Genomic DNA, 24,602 nt, shown 5'->3' with positions numbered 1-24,602 from the left:
TCAGCAACTACAGACCAGTGTCACTCCTGTCAATCACTGGTAAGATCCTTGAGACAATAATCTCAAGACAAATGACAGAGTTTTTTGACTACCACTCACTACTTTGTGATCGTCAATATGGCTTCAGGAAAGGTTACTATGCTGTTGATCTGTTGTTAAACCTCTCCACTAAGTGGCACCAGTCACTGGATGAATCCAAAGTCAGCTGTGTGGTAGCACTGGACATTGCTGGTGCTTTCGACCGGGTGTGGCACCAGGGCCTCTTAGCAAAACTTCAAGCACTGGGAATTGCAGGCTCTACGCTGTCTCCTCAGTGATTACCTTCATGGTAGATCTCTAAGTGTAGCTCTCAGTGGAACGGAATCAGCAAGACATCCTATTGAGGCAAGTGTTCCACAAGGAAGCGTGCTGGGACCATTGTTATGGAATGTCTACTTCAACGACCTTCTTCATCTCATCCCAGAATCACATGCATATGCAGATGACTGTACACTGACATTCACTTATCCAAGAGAAGAAATGCCAGCTGCTCTAAGCTACATCAATCACCAGCTAAGAGCTATATTAGCTTGGGGAAATAGATGGCAAGTAACATTTGCACCTGAGAAAACGCAAATGATGATCGTCTCTATGCACCATGATGGTAATGCTGGTGCAGTAGTAAGGATGAATGGGAGGGTGTTGGCACCTGGAGAAGAAGTTGATATCCTTGGGGTGAAATTTGACTCCAAACTAACCATGAAGAACCATATAGTAAAGCTAGCAAACAAGGCAGCCAGGAAGCTTAAAGCACTTCGCCGTATCTCGCATCTGCTTGACAGTAGGGGTTGCAAGATTCTGTACGAGGCACAAGTACGCTCACACCTTGAGTATGCTCCACTTTCTTGGTTTGCCTGCCCCCCTTCCCTCTCATCTGCGACTGCTTGACATAGTGGAGAACAGAGCAAGACGTCTCATCTCTCGCCTGGACCCATCCTGGATAGATCTGTCATTTCAGCAGAGCCTTCAACATAGGAGGGATGTGGGTGGCCTTACTGTTATGTATAAGGCCAATATTGTCAAAGTACCACACTTGTATCCACTTCGAGGACAGCGTGAAACAAGCTTTTATGCCACAAGACAGGCAGAAAGCAGCAACTTCACTCTGTAAAGTAAAAGGACACAAGTGCAACTAATGTGACATTTATTGTGGCAACGTTTCGCTCTCCAGGAGCTTTATCAAGCCATTACAAACAATACATGGACACAGAGGGTATATAAAGGCTCAGAGTGAGGTGAATACTAGTGAGGTACCATTCCGATGTTCACTAGTGGTAGTAGTAGTAGTAGTAGTGGTAGTGACAAAAGCAATTAATTCGTACATGAGTAAAAGGATATAAAAGCTATTACTTGGGTAACATAAAAATAGGTTGGACAAATATAAACTGGAATGAGGCAGGTTGTTTCAGTGTTCACTCTCTGTGCTTTGTGTAGTATAACAGGAGAGACTATGTGATGGCAGGGTTTACTGTTTTCAGGAGGATTCTTGCTAAGACTTCGGAGATGGTGAAGCTGCCGTTGTTTTGTTTAATTGTATTCGAAACAGCGATCAGTGCTGATTCAAGGCATTTGCGTGTGCGGAAATTAGTTTCTTTTATCACTAATTGGGCGTCTCTGAATTTCATAAGATGATTGGTGGAATTTCGGTGTTGTACACAGGCGTTGTTTAAGTTGTCGTTCCTACATGCGTATATGTGTTCATTGAGGCGGGTGTCGAGGTTTCTTGCTGTTTCACCTACGTAGATCTTGTCACAGCCTCCACAGGGTATAGTGTAAACTCCTGCATTGACTGGTTCGTGGTGCTTGGGTTTTGTCCTGGTTAGATCCTTTATTGAAGTGGTAGAAGCGATGGCGACTCTGGTGTTAGCTTGTGAAAGTACTTTTGAGACGTTTAGTGCAACCTGGCTGTTGGGAAGAATTATAACTTTGTTGGGAGCGGTGTTGATGCGTGGAGAATTGATGATCTGAAGAGCTCTTTTCTTGCAGTCTTTGATGAAAAAAGAAGGAAATTGTAACTCAGTGAATGTTTGGTGAATGTAAGTACATTCCTCGTCAAGAAACTCAGGACTACAAATTCGGTATGCTCTTAGGAAAAACCCGATGATGATGCCTCTTTTGGTCTTGGTATCTTGACTGGAATAGAAGTGTGTGAGATCATTTTTATTGGTGGGTTTCCGATAAACTTGAAATCTTAGGTTGTTGTCTACTTTGTGAATGAGGACGTCGAGGAAAGGTAGCTTGTCATTGGACTCTTCTTCTAGTGTAAACTGGATCGCTGGTTCAACTGCGTTGAGCCTTGCCTGAAGATCCCGTACATCAAAACGTTTTGGAGTTATTACGAGGACATCGTCCACGTAACGTAACCAAGTGACGCTTGAAGGGATGATGTTGGCGAAGTGTTCGGACTCTAGGTGTTCCATGTATAAGTTGGCTAGGACGGCACTTATTGGGGACCCCATTCCCATGCCGTAGGTTTGTTTGTAGAGCTTGTTATTGAAGGAAAAACAGTTGAAGTTAACACAGAGTTCAATCAAGTCAACAAAATCTCCGGGAGGTAAAGGAAGATTAAGGTCCTGGTTGACTTTACGTCGTAGAACCTCGATGGCTTTTTTGGTAGGTACTTTTGTGAAGAGGGAAGTCACATCCAAACTGCTTAGTTTCTTGTTACGGATGGAGAGGTTACGGATGCGGTTGAGAAGGTCGCCTGAGTGTTTAAGATGAGCGGGGCTGATGGTCCCCAGAAGGCAGGAAAGATGTTTGGCAAGAACTCCGGCTAGTTTGTGTGGAGCACTGCCTATTCCTGACGTGATTGGTCTGAGAGGAATATTGTGTTTATGGGTCTTGGGTAAACCATACATGTGTGCTGGTTTAGGGTTGCTTGGTAACAAGTACAGAAGTTTCTTCCCTTCTCTAGTGCGTTTGAGTATTTGTCTGCTTTTGTATAGAAAGTCTTTGGTGAGCGTCTCCCACTGTTGAGTGCTGATAGGTTCGTATGTAGATTGATCATTCAAAAGGTCCATCATTTTAGTGTTGTAGTCACTGGTGTTGAGTATGACGACTCCACCTCCTTTGTCGGCGGTGGTGACGATAATGTTGGGGTCGTTGGCGAGGTCCTTAAGGGCAGTGATGTATCTTCTAGGAAGATTAGAAGAAGAAGGTTCACAAAAAGCTGCAGTGAGAAGGCCCTGTATATAACCCTTCTGGAAGTTGCTGTCACTGTGTCTATGGTTCCTGGTAACAAGATTGAGTTGATAGTTAGGTTTGCGTATGTTGGTGGTAAATTTGAGTCCCAGACTCAGTGCTTGTTTCTCGTAGTCGGTTAAGGTGCGTGACGATAAGTTGTTTATCAGGGATTCGCGTCCCATTTCCTTCCACCGACTGTTAGTGCAGAGGTACTGAAGTTTGCGATTGAGTTTGATCTTCTGTTGGAGGTTAGCTGTGGTGACTGTGCTGAGAATATGCTCAGCAGAGTGTTGGTCAATCTGAAGATTGGCCCTCATATTCCTTGCAGTTTCAAAGGTTTCCTTAGCGATGTTAGAAAGTTCTTCGGCACATTCAGTTAAGTAAGCTTGGGTAGCTGGAGAGAAGGGGTGCTTGGAGTTGGAGAGTTGTGCAGGAGTAGACTTAGGGATCACCTTCTCTGCCAGGCAATCTTGTAGGAAGTTGTGTCTGTTGCGATAGCTGTGAGCACGAAGAAGGGTGTCCAAATAACGTCTGCATGAAATGTCCATTATGTTGCGGTGTCCGACAGATTGTAATAAAGTTGGTAGAATTACCGACAATATGTAAAGTAAAAGGACACAAGTGCAACTAATGTGACATTTATTGTGGCAACGTTTCGCTCTCCAGGAGCTTTATCAAGCCATTACAAACAATACATGGACACAGAGGGTATATAAAGGCTCAGAGTGAGGTGAATACTAGTGAGGTACCATTCCGATGTTCACTAGTGGTAGTAGTAGTAGTAGTAGTGGTAGTGACAAAAGCAATTAATTCGTACATGAGTAAAAGGATATAAAAGCTATTACTTGGGTAACATAAAAATAGGTTGGACAAATATAAACTGGAATGAGGCAGGTTGTTTCAGTGTTCACTCTCTGTGCTTTGTGTAGTATAACAGGAGAGACTATGTGATGGCAGGGTTTACTGTTTTCAGGAGGATTCTTGCTAAGACTTCGGAGATGGTGAAGCTGCCGTTGTTTTGTTTAATTGTATTCGAAACAGCGATCAGTGCTGATTCAAGGCATTTGCGTGTGCGGAAATTAGTTTCTTTTATCACTAATTGGGCGTCTCTGAATTTCATAAGATGATTGGTGGAATTTCGGTGTTGTACACAGGCGTTGTTTAAGTTGTCGTTCCTACATGCGTATATGTGTTCATTGAGGCGGGTGTCGAGGTTTCTTGCTGTTTCACCTACGTAGATCTTGTCACAGCCTCCACAGGGTATAGTGTAAACTCCTGCATTGACTGGTTCGTGGTGCTTGGGTTTTGTCCTGGTTAGATCCTTTATTGAAGTGGTAGAAGCGATGGCGACTCTGGCGACACCAGAGTCGCCATCCGCCTGCAAACTCAGCTGTGTTGCTCAGAACCATGTTTGCAGTGACAACAACTTCCGAGAAGGGTTATGTGCAGACCTTTACTCACTGCACGGCTGTGAACATGTAGTCTTTCTGAAGGCTCTGTCACTGCCTAGGACATGTTATTTAACGTCGTGCCACCGCCTGACTGGTGGATGTCATGCTGATGGCCAGCCTGGCTGTGGACACCGAAGATGATCAGTCATACGGGCTTGTCTCGGCACTTAGCGTATGAGAGACCTTCACCAAGGCTTTGCCTACTGCTCGAACAGCTACTCAAACATGCCTTTTGAAGGAAGAGAACTAACAGCTTGCCCCTGACCACAGCTGACCTAATCCTTTGCCATATGTATATTTTTAAGTTTAACAAACTATTATTTTGCGCAGGGCCGGTGAAATGAGCGGTGCTCCGCTGGAGCTAGCCGGGATTCTTGCCAGGCTGGCTCTTATGGACCATCGGCCGGCTGCGTCAGCAAACGCTCGGGCATTCAGCCGCATCGCGACCGTCATGACAGGCAAGCGTTGAATGTGAACTCCCTCTTTGCAAAGAAGTACTGCCAAAAGCCGTCGAAGTTCTACGACGTCAAAGTGGACATATTACTACGCATAAAATTTGTTGACGAATTGACTGTGTTGTTTTTCGGCGTTTTCGCTCGATAACCAAGCTCTGCAAACAAACACCGGCGTAGATGGTCTGTCGCAGGTCTTCTTTAACCTCCACGTGGAACGCCTGGAGTCGAACCTTCGCCAACGTGTGGCCTCCTCAAGCGTCGCTGGTACGACCTGTGGACGTGTCTCGCTCAACCTTTCAAAACGCACGTGCGAGATCAGTGAAAGCTCAACGCCCAGTTGAACTCAACGTCGGTGCTAAGAAGAAGGTCAATGACAAACACCTTTCTCGACGTCTCATTCTGAAGTGGGCACAACAGCCTGGGCTAAGTTTATCAGTACCAGCTAAATTGATGTACGCTACATTCCGGTCGAGATGCCAAAAACGTAAGTGACAGTTTTTCACAAAGCATGCTAATTGGTCTGAGTTTCAACGACGAAGAATATTGCCCCATTCGCCGAAGCATTCATGATTAATTATCGCTGCTTTCATCACTTCTGAAAAAATGCCGGGTAAATCGATTCTTTCGCATCAACTGCCGGCTCCCAGTGAGCTGCCAATTCCCGGCAACTCCGGAGCCATAACGTCTCCAAAGTCTTTCTGGCTTCTTTACCAAGTCACTCATCGCTCTATAAAGGAATCTAACCAGAGACAAGCAAGCGCCACAGCGCCAATCAGCTCTGAGTTTACTACCCTGTGAGCTGTGACAAGGTCTTCGGCCAGAGTGAAAACAACAGACCTCGACGCCTCAATGAACACGCTATCGCGTGTGAGAGAACGACAACTTAACTAACATGCAATATCTGTACCGAGACCGCAATGTGCATGAAGTCAGACTTTGTGTTAGTGATAGGAAACTAATTTCACACAAAACTTTATTACAACTTCACTCTGGCTGTACCCTTCTCCAGAACATCACTCCATCTGAGATCATATATACCCAGGATGACTCGAGTATGGAACACATTCGTACAGCATAATGATGTCAACGAGATAACGTCAGTTGATCAAATGAAAATGTTGGCCCACAGATGGCTCCAACTTCATCCTGTTCCCTACTTGTATGTCTCATAACAATAAAAATGCTTTCAAATGAGCTGATGTAGGTAACAGCTCTTAGCTTGTCAATAAAGTTATGAATCCTTAACCTGTAAATAGCTTGTCAGTAAAACTAGGGATCCTTAACCTTGTCAAACCCTGTGTAAAAAAGAGAGAGAGAGAAAGAGAGAGAGAGAGAGAGAGAGAGAGAGAGAGAGAGAGAACGAGAGGGGGAGAGAGAGAAAGGGTAGAAAGAGAGAGAGAGAGAGAGAGAGGAGGGTGAGGGAAAAGGCTATGAGAGAGAGAGAAATGCGAGGGAGGGGGAGAGAGAAAGATAGCTTGTTCACACTCGCTGTATGCTACATCACGGTTTCTCGTTAACTGTCCTCTCTTAATTCTTGTTGATCTTTTGCCTTTAGTCACTCGCTTTGTACCTCGTATATTTGTAACTGTGTGGCAACAAGTGCCTACTGGGCTTCTAACGAACTGGCACTTTGAAATTGTGTTGTATAATTTCAGGCTTAATCTCATCTTTTCTTTATTTTTTAACTAATAACTTTGGTTATCACTTGTAGAGTTGTTCACTGATGTTGTCACTAACACTGGTTGCTGCTAGCAGCTAAAGCACGCCCTAAAAACGCTTGGATTCTCGGAGCCTGGCGCTTGTGACCCACTATACTGATGTGCCCGATGTGTGGAGGGACACGTGTGTGTGTGTGTGTACGCACCTATTTACTCATCTATTTGTGGTTGCAGGGGTCGATTCATAGCTCCTGGCCCTGCCTCTTCATTGATTGCTACTAGGTCCTCTCTCTCCCTGCTCCATGAGCTTTATCAAACTTCGTCTTAAAACTATGTATGGTTCCTACCTCCACTACGTCACTTTTTTTTTTTTTTACACAGGGTTTGACAAGATTAAGGATCCCTAGCTTTATTGACAAGCTATTTACAGGTTAAGGATTCCTAACTTTATTGGCAAGCTAAGAGCTGTTACCTACATCAGCTCATTTGAAAGCATTTTTATTGTTATAAGAACATAAGAACATAAGAAAGGAGGAACACTGCAGGAGGCCTGTTGGCCCATACTAGGCAGGTCCTTTACAATTCATCCCACTAACAAAACATTTGCCCAACCCAATTTTCAATGCCACCCAAGAAATAAGCTCTGATGTGAAAGTCCCACTCAAATCCAACCCCTCCCACTCATGTACTTATCCAACCTAAATTTGAAACTACCCAAAGTCCCAGCCTCAATAACCCAACTAGGTAGACTGTTCCACTCATCAACTACCCTATTTCCAAACCAATACTTTCCTATGTCCTTTCTAAATCTAAACTTATCTAATTTAAATCCATTACTACGGGTTCTCTCTTGGAGAGACATCTTCAAGACCTTATAAGAACTATCAAGACCTTATAAGACCTTATAAGACCTTATGAGACATACAAGTAGGGAACAGGATGAAGTTGGAGCCATCTGTGGGCCAGCATTTTCATTTAATCAACTGACTTTATCTCGTTGACATCATTATGCTGTACGAATGTGTTCCATACTTGAGTCATCCTGCCCGTCTTGTGGCATAAAAGCTTGTTTCACGCTGTCCTCGAAGTGGATCCAAGTGTGGTACTTTGACAATATTGGCCTTGTACATAACAGTAAGGCCACCCACATCCCTCCTGTGTTGAAGGCTCTGCTGAAATGACAGATCTATCCAGGATGAGTCCGTTGCACATGCTAGTACAGAGGTACTAGTGTTTATGCAGAGCTTGAAGAACATCATTTCAAGATGTGTAGGGGTGGCTACTCCACTTCCTAACAACTCTGTGACTGAAGAAATAATTTCTAACATCCATGTGACTCATCAGAGTCTTCAACTTCCAATTGTGGCTCCTTGTTTCTGTGTCCCATCTCTGGAACATCCTGTCTCTGCCTACCTTGCCAATTCCTCAAAGTATTTTATATGTCGTTATCATGTCTCCCATAACCTTCCTGTCTTCCAGTATCGCCAGGCCGATTTCCCTTAACCTTTCTTCGTAGGACAATCTCCTTAGCTCTGGGACTAGTCTTGTTGAAAACCTTTGCACTTTTTCTAATTTCTTGACATGCTTGACAGGTGTAGACTCCAAACTGGTGCTGCATACTCCAGTATGGGCCTGACGTACATGGTATACAGAGTATCGAACGATTCCTTATTGAGGTATCGGAATGCTATTCTTAGGTTTGCCAGGCGCCCATAGGCTGCAGCAGTTATCTGGTTGATGAGCACCTCAGGAGATGTGCTCGGTATTATACTCACCCCAAGATTCATTTCTTTGAGTGAGGTTTGCAGTCTTTGGCCACCTAGACTATACTATGTCTGTGGTCTTCTTTGCCAATCCCCGATCTTCATGACTTTGCATTTGGCAGGGTTAAATTTAAGGAGCCAGTTGCTGGACCAAGCTTGTAGCCTGTCCAGGTTTCTTTGTAGTCCTGCCTGATCCTCATCTGATTTAATTCTCCTCATTAACTTCACATCATCTGCCAACAGGGGCACTTCTGAGTGTATCCCTTCTATCATGTCATTCACATATACCAAAAACAGCACAGGTCCTAAGACCGACCCCCTGTGGAACTCCGCTCGTCACAGGTGCCCAATCTGACACATCGTCGCCTACTATGACTCGTTGTTGCCCCCCTGTCAGATATTCCCTGATCCAGTGCAGTACCTGATCCTCTACCTTTTGCATTAACTTCTTGTGAGGAACTGTGTCGAAGGCCTTCTTGTAGTCCAAGAAAATGCAATCTATCCACCCTTCTCTCTTGTGTCTTACTTCCGTTACCTTCTCATAAAACTCCAGTAGGTTTGTGACACAGGATTTGCCTTCCCTGAAACACTGCTGGTTGTCATTTATAAGCTTGTGTCTTTCTAGGTGCTCCACCACTCTCCTCCTGATAATCTTCTCCATGACTTTGCATGTGATACATGTCAGTGACACAGATCTGTAGTTTAATGCCTCATGTCTGTCTCCTTTTTTAACAATTGGGACTACATTTGTCATCTTCCATACATCAGGTAGTTTCCCAGTTTCAGTGGATGTGTTGAAGATTTTTGTGAGTGGCACACACAGCATCTCTGCTTCCTCTCTAAGGACCCACTGAGAGATGTTGTCCGGGCCAACCGCCTTTGAGGTATCAAGTTCATGTAGCAGTTTCTTCACCCCCTTGTTGGTTGTGTGTATTTCATCAAGCACTTTTTCACGTATCCATTGTTGGTGTACCTCCCTATTCTGACTTCCTGGAGTCCTTCCTGTCTCCACTGTAAATATGTCTTTAAATCTCATGTTGAGCTCCTCACATACTTCTTGGTCGTTTCTTGTGAACTCCCCACCTTTCTTCCTCAGCCTGATTACCTGGTCCTTGACTATTGTTTTCCTCCTGATGTGGCTATACAATAGCTTCGTGTTCTTCAGCTAATCTGGCTCTTCAGCTAATCTGGCTCTTCAGCTAATTTCTTTATTTTCCTGGGTCCTTTGTCTTCTCTAGTGCACTTATTTCTGTTTCCCCTGGGAACAAACCTCTCCTCTGCCTCCTTGCATTTTGTTGTCACATAGTCCATCATTTCTTTTACTGGTTTTCCTGCCAATTCTCTTTCCCACTGAACGTCTTGCAAGAAGTTCCTATTGCCTGTGTCGTGTCCCCTTTTGGAGTTTGGCTTTTCCCGTCCTATTCCTGCTACCTTCGCCACTTGTAGCTCAACTATGTATTCAAAGCACAGAACCACATGATCACTAGCTCCAAGGGGCCTTTCATACGTGATATCCTCGATGTCTGAACTACTCAAGGTGAATGCTAGGTCCAATCTTGCTGGTTCATTCTCTTCTCTCTCTCTGGTAGTGTCTCTAACATGTTGATGCATCAGGTTTTCCAGTACCACATCCATCATCTTGGCTTTCCATGTTTTAGGACTCCCATGGGGCTCCAGGTTTTCCCAGTCAGTCTCCTTGTGATTGAAATCACCCATAACTAGTAACTTTGCTCTACCCGTGTGAGCTCTTCTGGCCACCTCGGCTAGTGTGTTTACCATTGCTCTCTTCATATTCTTCTCTTGGACTCCTTCAGTTCTGTGGCAGGTTGTACATCACTGCACTTACCACCTTATGGCCTACTATGTACAGTTCCTTTTGCCCATTCCATCCATTCTTTCCATTTCCTTAAATCTCCACTGGTTTTTGATGAACAGTGCAACTCCTCCTCCCTCTCTGCTGTGTGTGTGTGTGTACTCACCTATTTGTACTCACCTATTTGTGGTTGCAGGGGTCGATTCATAGCTCCTGGCCCCGCCTCTTCACTGATTGCTACTAGGTCCTCTCTCTCCCTGCTCCATGAGCTTTATCATACCTCGCCTTAAAACTATGTATGGTTCCCGCCTCCACTACTTCACTTTCTAGGCTATTCCACGGCTTGACTACTCTATGACTGAAGAAATACTTCCTAACATCCCTTTGATTCATCTGAGTCTTCAACTTCCAATTGTGACCTCTTGTGTCTGTGTCCCATCTCTGGAACATCCCGTCTTTATCCACCTCGTCTATTCCGTGCAGTATTTTATATGTCGTTATCATGTCTCCCCTGGCCCTCCTGGCCTCCAGTGTCGTCAGGCCGATTTTCCTCAACCTTTCTTCGTAGGACAATCCCCGTAGCTCTGGGACTAGTCTTGTTGCAAACCTTTGCACTTTCTCTAATTTCTTGACGTGCTTGACTAGGTGTGGATTCCAAACTGGTGCTGCATACTCCAGTATGGGCCTGACGTAAATGGTATACAGAGTCTTGAACGAATCCTTACTGAGGTATCGGAACGCTATCCGTAGGTTTGCCAGGCGCCCGTATGCTGCAGCAGTTATCTGATTGATGTGCGCCTCGGGAGATATGCTCGGTGTTATACTCACCCCCAGATCTTTTTCCTTGAGTGAGGTTTGCAGACTTTGGCCATCTAAACTATATTGTGTCTGCGGTCTTCTTTGCCCTTCCCCAATCTTCATGACTTTGCATTTGGCAGGGTTAAACTCAAGGAGCCAGTTGCTTGACCAGGCTTGTAGCCTGTCCAGGTCTCTTTGTAGTCCTGCCTGATCCTCATCCGATTTGATTCTTCTCATTAACTTCACATCGTCCGCAAACAAGGACACTTCTGAGTCTATCCCTTCCGTTATGTCATTCACATATACCAAGAACAGCACAGGTCCTAGGACTGACCCCTGTGGAACCCCGCTTGTCACAGGCACCCACTCTGACACCTCATCACGTACCATGACTCGTTGTTGCCTCCCTGTCAGGTATTCTCTGATCCATTGCAGTGCTTTTCCTGTTATCTGTGCCTGATCCTCTAGCTTTTGCAGTAACCTCTTGTGAGGAACTGTGTCGAAGGCCTTCTTGCAGTCCAAAAAAAATGCTGTCGATCCACCCCTCTCTCTCTTGTCTTACTTCTGTCACCTTGTCATAAAACTCTATTAGGTTTGTGACACAGGATTTTCCCTCCCTGAAACCATGCTGGTTGTCAATTATACACTTGTTTCTTTCCAGGTGCTCCACCACTCTCCTCCTGATGATCTTCTCCATGACCTTGCATACTATTCACGTTAGTGATACAGGTCTGTAGTTTAGTGCCTCATGTCTGTCTCCCTTTTTAAAAATTGGGACTACATTTGCCATCTTCCATACCTCGGGGAGTTGCCCAGTTCAAATGATGTGTTGAAGATCTTTGTTAACGGTACACACAATATCTCTGCTCCCTCTTTAAGGACCCACGGAGAGATGTTGTCTGGTCCCACCGCCTTTGAGGTGTCAAGTTCGCATAGCAGCTTCTTCACCTCCTCCTTGGTTATATGTACCTCATCCAGCACTTGCTGGTGCACCCCCCTGCTCTGATTTCCTGGAGTCCTACTGGTTTCCACTGTAAATACTTCTTTAAATCTTGTGTTGAGCTCCTGACATAACTCCCGGTCGTTTCTTGTGAATTCCCCATCACCCTTCCTCAGTCTGATTACCTGGTCCTTGACTGTTGTTTTCCTCCTGATGTAGCTGTACAACAGCTTCGGGTCAGTCTTGACTTTCAATGCTATGTCATTTTCGTATTGCCGCTGAGCCTCCCTTCTTATCTGTGCATATTCGTTTCTGGCTCTTCGGCTAATCTCTTTATTTTCCTGAGTTCTCTGTCTTCTGTACCCTTTCCACTCTCTAGTACACCTAGTTTTTGCCTCCCTACACCTTTGGGTGAACCAAGGACTCGTTCTGTTCTTCCCATTATTTCTGTTTCCCTTGGGAACAAACCTCTTCTCTGCCTCCTTGCATTTTGTTGCCACATAGTCCATCATTTCTTGTACTGGTTTTCCTGTCAGTTCCCTCTCCCACTGAATGTCTTGAAAGAAGTTCCTCAAGCCTGAGTAGTTCCCCCTTTTGTAGTTTGGTTTTTCCCACCCTATTCCTGCTGCTCTCTCCACTTGGAGCTCAACTATGTGTGTGTGTGTGTGTGTGTGTGTGTGTGTGTGTGTGTGTGTGTGTGTGTGTGTGTGTGTGTGTGTGTGTGTGTGTGTGTGTTTTGTTGTTGTTGGTTGTTGGTTGTTGGTGGTGGTTGTTGGTGGTGGTTGTTGGTGGTGGTGGTTGTTGTTGTTGTTGGTGTTGTTGTTGTTGTTGTTGTTGTTGTTGTTGTTGTTGTTGTTGTTGTTGTTGTTGTTGCTGCTGCTTTATGGAAGGACACGTGCGTGTATTGTCAATGTGTGGAAGGACAAGTGTGTGTATTGTCACTATGCGGAGGAACTTTTGTATATATTGTCACTGTGTGGAGGGACGTGTGTGTGTGTGTGTTTGTGTGTGTGTGTGTGCGCGTTTGTGTGCGTTTGTGTGTGTACTCACCTAGTTGTACTCACCTAGTTGAGGTTGCGGGGGTCGAGTCCGAGCTCCTGGCCCCGCCTCTTCACTGATCGCTACTAGGTCACTCTCCCTGAGCCGTGAGCTTTATCATACCTCTGCTTAAAGCTATGTATGGATCCTGCCTCCACTACATCGCTTCCCAAACTATTCCACTTACTGACTACTCTGTGGCTGAAGAAATACTTCCTAACATCCCTGTGATTCATCTGTGTCTTCAGCTTCCAACTGTGTCCCCTTGTTACTGTGTCCAATCTCTGGAACATCCTGTCTTTGTCCACCTTGTCAATTCCTCTCAGTATTTTGTATGTCGTTATCATGTCCCCCCTATCTCTCCTGTCCTCCAGTGTCGTCAGGTTGATTTCCCTTAACCTCTCCTCGTAGGACATACCTCTTAGCTCTGGGACTAGTCTTGTTGCAAACCTTTGCACTTTCTCTAGTTTCTTCACGTGCTTGTGTGTGTGTGTGTGTGTGTGTGTGTGTGTGTGTGTGTGTGTGTGTGTGTGTGTGTGTGTGTGTGTGTGTGTGTTGTCACTGTGTGGAGGATCATGGATTTTAAAGGTAACATGTGGGGGTGCAGTTGTTGTTTTATTAAGCGTGCTTCGATATGCACACAATGGGAACAAAAGCTGTTTCCTATTTGCATCAGCAGGGTGCTGCTACAGCATTCTGTGTGATAGTTATGCAATAGGAACAAGATCTTATTGGTTTCCCTGTCATATTCCATTACAGGATTGGATGTGTAGGATGTGGGGAAGGGAGGGAAGGTAAAGTGGTGGAGGCAGCCACAGGGAGGTCAGGAGTAACATGCATGTAACTGTAAACTCACTTTCATCTGAAGATGGCAAGGTCATGCATATAGCCACCACTGCTTCAGTTACCAGCAGGGTGACCACACTAACCTACCTCCAGCATCACATTCTTTCAACAAATTCAGTTCAATTCAAAGTTTATTCTCTATAAGGATTACAATGCTGAGTGTACAGAATTTGGTTATTGTGTGGTTTACATGTAGTAAAATAATAATTACAGAGTGTACCACTAGAACACCTAGCATGGCTAGGCATTTCGGGCAGACTTATATTAAATCTTAAGTTTAAAATATTACAAAATTATGAGGTAAGTTGGTATTATGGCTAAGTGACTAAATACTAGTTGTGAGTTTAGCAATGTGAATGCTTTTGTTTTGGCACTATACATAGTTTCAGTATTGGAGTATCACAGGCCAACTTATGACTAGTTAAGATTCATTATTTTGAGATTGAGATTGATATTTCTGTTTATGGTCAAATGGGTGAGTGAGTGTAAGTGTGAACCACCAGGTGGTATTCATATTATTAGTTGACAGGGTGTATCAGGGAGATAAGATGTTTTCTGATGGTAGTTTTGAAGGTGATGAATTGTAAATGATTCACCACTAAATATATTAGAAAAAAAGGAAAATTTTGTTTATGAGATTTTTTGAAAATTATGTAAAATATTCACATTCCTACTTGAAAGGCTTTATATTCCTATATATCCTCCCTCTTCCTTATACTACTACTAATGAAATTACTTAACAGGGCCCATTCAGTTTAATGCATCTTTGTTGTAGAATGAATTGAAACAGACATCATTATTATTTTTGTTATTATTAAAGAGTTTCAAATCGTAGTCCATTAAAGGTCCAGTGGTTGTCTGTCCATCACATGTGGCCTTGTTATGTTCCCACTATGATATGTGAAGGTGTACTAGTGTTACTAAATTGGGGATGTGTTAAAGAACTGATGTCAGAGGGAGTATTGTTATTAAGTTGTCATCTCATGTTTCAGATCAACCATGATGGACTTGGCTCACCTGCGTCAGCGCCTGGCTGCCCATGGCCAGGAACACCTTCTGCAGTTCTGGGACGTACTTACTGAAGCCGACAAGAGGGTGCTCTACAACGACCTCAGCGAGTAAGTACTCTACCACCCCATTCTCTCTCTCACTCTCACCCTTAACTCTCTAGCTTTCTCTTTTTAGCCTTCTTCCCACCCTCCCTCTCCCCTTACCCTCTTGAAATCCCACTTGTGTAAGTAATATTCTTGATGAATTTTTATGCTCTGGTTTAACTCCCTTATTCTCATATTTATTTTGCTTGCTTGTTATTTTTTTATGATTTTTATGTTTATTTATTTGTTTTGTGTGGCTGCTTGTGTATGTCTGCATATGCATGAATGCATCTGCACATATTCACATTGGTGTATAAACTGGTTTGATGGTTGTAACACTGACAGGTATATGGACAAAAGACAAGTATAGAGATCAAGCCTTTATCTGTATAATGTTTCTCTCGAAGTTATTTTTTTATTTAGGTTTACTAGACCCTCAAGTAACATACAGGGTTATGTTTCTGAAAATTAGAACATTATTTGAATTATTGTTAACTTAAGTGAAGAACATATGAGGAAAATAGGGTTATGATTCTGGAATCTCCTAAATAGCCAAACAAATTTATAGAAAAAAGATGAAAAGGAACTTCACACTTTCTTATCAACAAGAAAGTGTATAGATAGGGTTAATGTTACCCTACTGGGCTGACATGGATGGATGTGGGTCTTGTGTTGATGTCGATGCAGTGTCAAATGTTAATGATTGTTGTAGTGCTTAAGTGCTCTGTAATGCTTTCTGTTCTGTTTTCCCAGCAGTTATTTTATGCAGTAGATGATAAGGTTTTATCAGCTGCTCAAGACCCCACTTTAGAAGAAGGCATATAGGCATGTTAGTGAACAAAGTCTGCAAGTTTACCAGCAGCATGGAGTTAGTTACATAACTTTTCCAGTGTTAACTATTTTTGTATAGCCTCTTCTACTTCATACTCCTCTGTTATCTGCCTCTTTTCCTTGGGATTCAAGCTCTTCCAGCTGGTACTTTATATGATCACTCTCCTCTCACACTTCTTGCCAGACTCATAATTTCATGGACCTGACTACATACTGAGGGTAGAACTGACTAATTCTTCACTACAGTAGTCCACAATTTACCACAGCCTTCATGTTGATTGGGGGCTCTTAATCCCATGATGCTTTTATATTCTGGAGTGCCAGAACATTGGCACTCCAGTCTCTGAGCTGTTATCCATTGCTATGATGGAATTTTCCATGATCTTACATGTGTAAAGGCTTTTCAATGCCATAATAACTCCTGCATCCTGTGATTGTATCAGAGATGTCATGTGCAGTAGTAAAAACTCAATCAAGACATTTGGGTCCAGAGACTGCAAAATTTCAGGATGAAACTTCAAGAGAACCTTGAATGCAAAGTTCTATCTGACAAGGGATATTTTCACTGCAGTAATAGGATAATGTTATAAACAATCAATAAACAGTTTCTTAGTCTTTCATGTAGCTTTGTTAGACTGCCAGATAGCAAACAAAGGAATTTTGTCTTGACCTTTAAAGCATGGGGAGTCTGTGTATGATAAATTAGCATAGGCTTGCATTTTGAATCACCTGTTGCATTAGCATACAGAAGCAATCTGAACTGATCATTCATTGCCTTGAACCCAGGTGCAATTTTTTTTTGCTTGCTATGTAGGTAGCAAGATATGGCTTTATGCTTTATTATCTGAACACTAAGTGGGGCACCTTTCTTTGTTATTTACTTAGTCCACACATTCAATAACTCTCATGTGTTATTTAAATGTATTGACCTACCTGTCATTTTTTTTTGGTAGGTCACAATCTGGACTACTCATTGCATAAGCTTTTATGTTCTCATTTTCTGTAATATTTTGAATGGCTGATTCTTCGAGATTAAATACACCACTTTGAAACGTGTATATAATAATATAATAATACAGTATCTTTATTTCTACAAGTACATGTACAAGGTATACAAGCCTAGCTGACATCAGTGACATACTACTACATAGAAAGCTGCTTGCTATGCAGAGCATTTCAAGCAAATTAGGTCAGTTTTGTCTCAGGATGAGATCCACACCAGTCAACTAACTCCCAGGTACCTATTTTACTGATGGGTGAACATAGACAACCGGTGTAAAGAAACACTCCCAATTTTTCTTCCCTTGCCAGGAATCAAACCTGGACACTCGCCGTGTGAAGCAAGAGCTTTAGTCACCACGTCGTGGGGCACCATAAATGTCAAACCATAAATGTCAAAACCTCAGAGCTTCATGTTTAATTTTCTTCTTGACACCTCCAGCATCACTATTATTCCTCATGGGTGTTATGGTTAATATCCAGGGATGAGATGGTGTATTGAAAATACAGTACTGTATTCAAAATCACACATCATTCAATTACAATCTTATTTTTTCACACTTTGTAGCATGTATATTCAGAGGCTTTTTAGTGCCAATTTGTTTATGGTTCCAGTTTTTCAGTCATGTATTGTTGAAGTCGTTTTATTTGGGGGGTGGGGGGATCTTGCAAATCAAGGTTCTGCTGTATTTCATTGATAACATCCTGTTTTTTTTTTTATATTTGTTTGAGGGTACACATATGTTATTGGCACACATATATAGCACATTATGTAGGCTTAATCAAGGATAACAAAATTGTCACACAAAGTTATGGTTTGAACCATCTGAATTAAGGCTTGGTCTGCATATTTGTGTTCTTGTTTAGTGTACAGTATACTTTCACAGATTTGTGTTCACATACACCATTAAGCACTTTAATGATCTTGATAGAAATACAGTAGTATTTTCCTTAAAATTTAAGTGAAAAATGTTTAATAGATCTTTAATGGATTATTTTTCATTAATTTTATGGTGTTTTATTAATACTTTGCATTTATTGATAAGTTTTTTATGATTTTTTTTTATAACAAGTTTTCCTAAACATTGGTGACTTGTTTACATTTTTAAATTTGCAAGTTAGTTTGTTTTATTTTGTTACTTTCAGTACCATGCAGGTTCCTGATTAGATATTGTTGTTATATTTATGCGATGTTCCAAACTTGCTTGGAGCATTCAGGGTAAGGAGTGTTGGTGGTTCAGTCCTCCATCCACTCATTATGAAACACCTTTGCTCTCTGGATGTGTTTACCCAATTCTACATGTCTCTGAAGATAATTCTTTCAATATTTTAAAGAATGATGTAAAAATTTTATTGAAATTTATGTTAATTCTTCCAATAATTGAATGTGATTATGCAATTTCTTGTTCATGAAACATTTTGTTGCAGGTTGGACTACGATGAGGTGTGTGGATTCTACAAAAGAACAGTAGCATCACTAAATGAGGAACAGACGAAGCTTGATGAGAGAATGCAGCCCATCCCTGCAGAGATGCATGGCTCAGTCACCCGCACCCCGCTTGAAAAAATCAAAGATTACGAGGAGGCAGGTAAGTTTATCATATTTTTGCTTTCTGCATATTTTTGGTAGTATATTCGTGGTGCACTTAATTAGAAATGAGCCACTTAGAAATCAGTAGCACATTCTGAAAAATATTTTATGTGGTATATTATGACTGTACATACTGTGTAAAAGTGGATTTCTAATCCCCTATTTTTTAAGCCTAAGTAAAGGAGTTTTTTGGGCAAGATAAAAGTGTATAATGTTAAGTTAGCATAAGATATGGCAATATTTCTTTCACTTGAAATGATCCCTCTATATTATTCAGGTCTGCGTGAGGTGAGTGAAGGGCATGTGGGAGTGCTCCTGTTGGCAGGTGGACAGGGAACTAGGCTTGGAGTTGATTATCCTAAAGGCATGTACGATGTCAAGTTGCCATCTAGGAAGACACTGTACCAGCTTCAAGCTGAAAGATTACTACGGCTTCAGATTCTTGCTAAGGAGAAATATGGCAAGGTATTTCACTATTTTATTGCTAAATTTTGTTTATAGTTTTGTCATAATTCATAATTGTGCATTAATATTTTTACCCTATTCTGAAATTTGTATAAAAATAATCTTGGAAATATATTTCAGTGTGGAAACATTCCATGGTACATTATGACATCCGAGCATACCAAGGAACCCACCATGGATTTCTTCGCTCGTAATCATTACTTTGGTTTGGAGAAGGAAAACCTGGTGGTATTTGAGCAAGGAATGCTACCTTGCTTTACCTTTGATGGCAAGATCATCTTGGAGTCGCCACACAAGGTGGCCCGTGCTCCTGATGGCAATGGTGGGCTGTATAGGGCACTCAGGGTCAGTAGTTCAGTATGCCATGTTAGGTTGCTAAATACACCACTGTTTCATATATTTTAATGCATTACGTTAGGAATTTTGTAGTTCTTGAAACTATGCTTCTACAGTATATAGAATGTGAGGGATAATACTGTATGTATGTACACAGTAATTTATATTTAGAAGCTTTTTTGCACTGTTAACATAATCATACAGAATTTATGTTTAGTGCAGAATTAATAATATTACGTTGTAATGTATGAACACTTATCACTTTCTTCATCCTTGACATCCAGGAGAAGAATGTACTGGAAGACATGGAGCGTCGAGGAATTAAATATGTGCATGTATATTGTGTAGATAACATTCTAGTCAAGATGGCAGATCCCATCTTCATCGGCTACTGCTTGTCTAAAGGAGCGAACTGTGGGGCCAAGGTTGTAGAAAAGGCCTTCCCAACTGAGGCTGTTGGTAAGTTAGACCATATATGATGAGATGTGTCATTAAAAGGGGGTTTGTAATCTTACAAACACTCAGATTATGAATATTTACACTTGCAAATGAGGTCAATAAGAAATAATATTTAAGTGATATTTATTTTAAGAATACTGATCCACAGTCACAAAATTAATGTCACAATAATGTACTGCTAATTGACCTTTGTACAAGTCTTTTCCATAGAAAAATAGTTTTCGAGTTAAATGAGCTTGTTCATAAATTGAAACTCAAGGAAGACAACTCATGTGTTAGTTAAGGACCTCTCAACTAATACAGAATTTTCTACATTATCTTGTATGGCAGTTATTATCATAGGTTTCATGTATTCCAACCCTGTACATCATTTTAAACTGTACTCTATTTTTATAATTACTATAGTTATCAACAAAAGCCTTATTAAACAGCAACTAGGTTGTGATAAGCATACAGAGAATTAGCCTCCACTACTTTTAGTGCTGAATAACCCACGTGGGTTTAACACTTCACAAAATACAATGCAATAAAATGTACTTCTTGTAACAACATCATCTTTATTATACTTGTTTCCAAAGCTTGACTTTTATTAATTTAGTTCATTAAAATTTCTTTGGAGATGAAAAAATATACTAAATGTCCATCAAATTTACCATGTGAGTGTATAGGGAATCCAAATATTTGCAGTTTTCATTCCTGGGTACCCTACGAAAGTGGAAAATCATTGGAAATTCTTTTGAACATTCAAAGCTGGGGGGTTTCAGCTCAGATTTCAAAATGTGTTTCTAACAAATTTTTGGATTCCAAATTCAAATCTGAACCTTAATTTTGCTCCAGCATGTTCAGTTTCTGTAAAATAGAACTTCACAGTGAATGATTTCACAAAGACATAGGAGAAGAGATAGCAGGGAAACCTGATGCATGGTATAATACCCATGATTGTTATATAACATATGTCATGTAATTCCTCAACACTAAATAGCCAAAATATTGATAATAATGTTTAAGAAAAAAATTAAAAGTGATAGAGACTAAACAAGCTCAGATTCATGATCAGTGGATCAGAATTAGCTTAGAATATCCACTTTGGTTTCTGAGCTGGATAAAAGGTTAAATTTTGTTGGCTGGTGTTGTTAATATGTAAAGAAGTCAAGTTTTCAAAATTAATTTGAAAATAATATCAGCACAAGTTTAAGAATAGAGGATACTTTTAAAAAATATTGACTGAGATTTGCCAAAAAATACAAAAATAGCCACAACACATACATCATATGATCACAAATTATACAAAAAAAAAAAAAAAGTTTGCTCCTAAAATTGATAAGATAAATTAACATAATAGTAATTCAACCAATATTTCTGTACATTAATCACATTTAACATCACAAAAGAAAATCCACCTTAACCAACCTATTTTTAGTAAAGTGGCAGGACCATGAGTGTATTCACCCTGAAAACTCAAACTGGTAATTATGAAGGGAATCAGGGAAATTGGTTAGCTGAACTTGAGTCCTGGAAAGTACAGTGCCTGCACTCTGAAGAGGGGTAGAAATATGATGCAGTTTTTGAACCATAGTACGTATTTGCATGCCTCTGACAAGACAGTGATGGAGTGAGTGATAATGAAAGTGTTTCTCCTTTCTTGGGACACCCTGCCTCAGTGGGAAATTACTGATGTGTTAAAAAAAAAAAACGATGTTAACTATTTACATGTTATTCTTTAAGGAAATATCTATAATGATTTCTCAATTCAGGTGTTGTGTGTAAAGTTGATGGACTCTATCAAGTAGTTGAGTACAGTGAAATTACTCTTAAGACAGCTCAGAAACGAAACCCTGATGGAAGACTCATGTTTTCTGCTGGCAACATTTGCAACCATTACTTTACCACCGAGTTCCTTAGAAAAGTTGTGTAGTAAGTATTCATTTCTTCATAGTAATTTTCTTGGCTTTTGTTTTCAGGTTTTTCAAAATTTTTATGCTGTTATGTGTTGAAGATTGAATGAGAAGATAATTTGTAAATTAACCTTACAGTATTTATCTTACCTCAAGGAGTTGAATCATTTTAACATTAAATTGTAGGATTGCCTTGTGAGATACAAGAAGAAAATATGAAACTGACCTTTGTTTAATGGTTAAATTTAAAACTAAAACCTTAAGACTTGAGAATATTCATGGTAAAAAGTCCCTGCTGGTGAATGATTAAGAAAATTGAGGCAAAACTGCTGGTTTCATTCAAAATAATGTAAATGGTGAATTCAAACATGAATGCAACACATGTACAGGCAGACCTCTTTAATATAGCACTCACTTTAGAGTGTTCACTAATACTGTTCTTTTCAGTTATACTCATATTTATTATTTTCTGCGCTTGCCTTGCTCCTAATATGGTTTTCGGCAATTTTAAATTTTTTTATTTATTATTTTTACTTTTGCATTATTATTATTATTTTTTTATTATTATTATTATTATTATTTTTTTTTTGCATGAGCGTGTTAGATAGGAGTGAATGGAGACGAATGATACTTGGGACCTGACGATCTGTTGGAGTGTGAGCAGGGTAATATTTAGTGAAGGGATTCAGGGAAACCGGTTATTTTCATATAGTCGGACTTGAGTCCTGGAAATGGGAAGTACAATGCCTGCACTTTAAAGGAGGGGTTTGGGATATTGGCAGTTTGGAGGGATATGTTGTGTATCTTTATACGTATATGCTTCTAAGCTGTTGTATTCTGAGCATCTCTGCAAAAGCAGTGATAATGTGTGAGTGTGGTGAAAGTGTTGAATGATGATGAAAGTATTTTCTTTTTGGGGATTTTCTTTCTTTTTTGGGTCACCCTGCCTCGGTGGGAGACGGCCGACTTGTTGAAAAAAAAAAAAAAAAAAAAACTTTTGCATTATTTTTTTTAGGCCTAATGCTATTGCACATTTAATAAATCATAGTGTAAATATGATTTTAGTCTTTTATATGCACTGGCAAGTGAAAAAAAAGCTGCAGTTTGGTTTAAGGTGATATTTGCTTCACAAAAGTGGTTTGGACATTATACCACCATACGTATTAGTGAGGTATGCCTGTACCGAATACTACATGCTGAAATAAACTGTCATTTCTTCATGCTAGTACTTTTTTTTTTTTTTTAAGATTTTTTTTTTTCTTTTTCAACAAGTCGGCCGTCTCCCACTGAGGCAGGGTGACCCAAGAAAGAAAGAAAATCCCCAAAAAGAAAATACTTTCATCATCATTCAACACTTTCACCACACTCACACATTATCACTGTTTTTGCAGAGGTGCTCAGAATACAACAGTTTAGAAGCATATACGTATAAAGATACACAACATATCCCTCCAAACTGCCAATATCCCAAACCCCTCCTTTAAAGTGCAGGCATTGTACTTCCCATTTCCAGGACTCAAGTCCGACTATATGAAAATAACCGGTTTCCCTGAATCCCTTCACTAAATATTACCCTGCTCACACTCCAACAGATCGTCAGGTCCCAAGTACCATTCGTCTCCATTCACTCCTATCTAACATGCTCATGCACGCTTGCTGGAAGTCCAAGCTTATTAAAGCTTATTAAGATTATTAAACATTATTTACAACTGTAAATCTTGTCTTCAACTGTGAACTGTTAATTTTTCACAACAGCTGAGATAGAATACATTTAGTATTAAAATTATATATAAAGCAAAAGTAATGTGGTAGTATGTATAATGGCATTTTAAAGTTATAAACTAATAAGTAATGTAGTTGCAGTAGTATACACAATTTACAGTATGTAATATTTATTGGTTATCAAATAAACTTTCCATATTGCTCAAGTTTATGTTGTGTTGAATTAAACATACCTTGTTACAACTGTTGGACATACCACTGTCTGTTTATTAAGTTTCTGGTTTCGACATGTATTATGCCCATGATGCAGAGGCAATATGCATACCTCGTCTCACCAAGTCATGACTTATGAAATCATAATATGTAACACGATTGCAAACAAGCCAGGGTACAGGTGGGGTTTGAACCCATGGTGACTTGAGTGGTAAAACTCCAGGCCAGTGTGTAAGCTACTGGCTTATGCACTGGCCTGGAGTTTTACCACTCACTTGCCATGGGTTCAAACCCCACCCATTCTGTGGTTTCACTTGAGTCAGTAGTTCAGCCCCATATTATTCCTCCATACATATATAAATATGTACAAACATTATGTACATAGATTTTTAAATAAAGTATTTATCTGTGATAGATAATACAAATAATAAATTTATTTCAACATTATACAATATTTATATAAAATATATGACATTGGAGTGCATGTTGAAAGCCCATGGTTATGCAGAGCATTTTGGGATATCTGAGGAAAGAATAGGTGTAGAGGTTTTTTGAGCAGTAGGGACTTGAGCATCCAGTAGATATGTGTGTGTGAGCTTGTTAGATCAGAGAGGTGGCGTTTGAGTGCAAGCAAAATATTACGAAGGAATTCAGGTGAAACCAGTTAACCGGATTCAAAGTTTGGAGGTAGGAAGTACAGTGCCTACACTTTGAAGGTTGTAGCTTTGTAGATGATTTAAATTGTGATGATTGTTCACTTTTGGAAGAAGTACAGTTAAATGATGAGTGGTGATGAATGTGTTTTTCTTTTTTTGTTTCTCTGACTTGGTGGGTAAAGGCTATTGTATTAATAACCTTTATACTACATAGATTTTTTATCATTAAAATTGATATCTGTTAAATATATGCCAGTAAATAAGGTGTATTTTTCATGTTCACTTTGCTTTCATTTTAATTTTCTTAATTCTGATTGTATAGAATATGGTTAGGATATGTGCAGTGTTTAATTTAAA

The 24,602-nt window shown here is 40.6% G+C and overlaps 1 protein-coding gene across 18 annotated transcripts in view; it reads left to right on the top strand.

Moving 5' to 3' along the window:
- mmy (UDP-N-acetylglucosamine pyrophosphorylase mmy) overlaps positions 1 to 24,602 on the top strand; it is a 266,724-nt gene that overhangs the window by 184,187 nt on the left and 57,935 nt on the right. For all 18 annotated transcript variants that reach the window (XM_070100495.1, XM_070100496.1, XM_070100498.1 and 15 more), the window contains 6 exons: positions 14,977 to 15,102; positions 18,337 to 18,497; positions 18,777 to 18,964; positions 19,085 to 19,309; positions 19,585 to 19,759; positions 21,514 to 21,673. In XM_070100495.1, coding sequence (XP_069956596.1) covers positions 14,984 to 15,102; positions 18,337 to 18,497; positions 18,777 to 18,964; positions 19,085 to 19,309; positions 19,585 to 19,759; positions 21,514 to 21,673 — 1,028 coding nt within the window. In that variant the 5' untranslated portion in view covers positions 14,977 to 14,983. The remainder of the gene's footprint in view (positions 1 to 14,976; positions 15,103 to 18,336; positions 18,498 to 18,776; positions 18,965 to 19,084; positions 19,310 to 19,584; positions 19,760 to 21,513; positions 21,674 to 24,602) is intronic.

This window comes from Cherax quadricarinatus, chromosome 73 (assembly GCF_038502225.1).
Source record: "Cherax quadricarinatus isolate ZL_2023a chromosome 73, ASM3850222v1, whole genome shotgun sequence".
NCBI lineage: Eukaryota > Metazoa > Arthropoda > Malacostraca > Decapoda > Parastacidae > Cherax > Cherax quadricarinatus.
The sequence above is the reverse complement of the archived record's forward strand: the minus strand, read 5'-3'. Positions and strand labels throughout refer to the sequence as shown.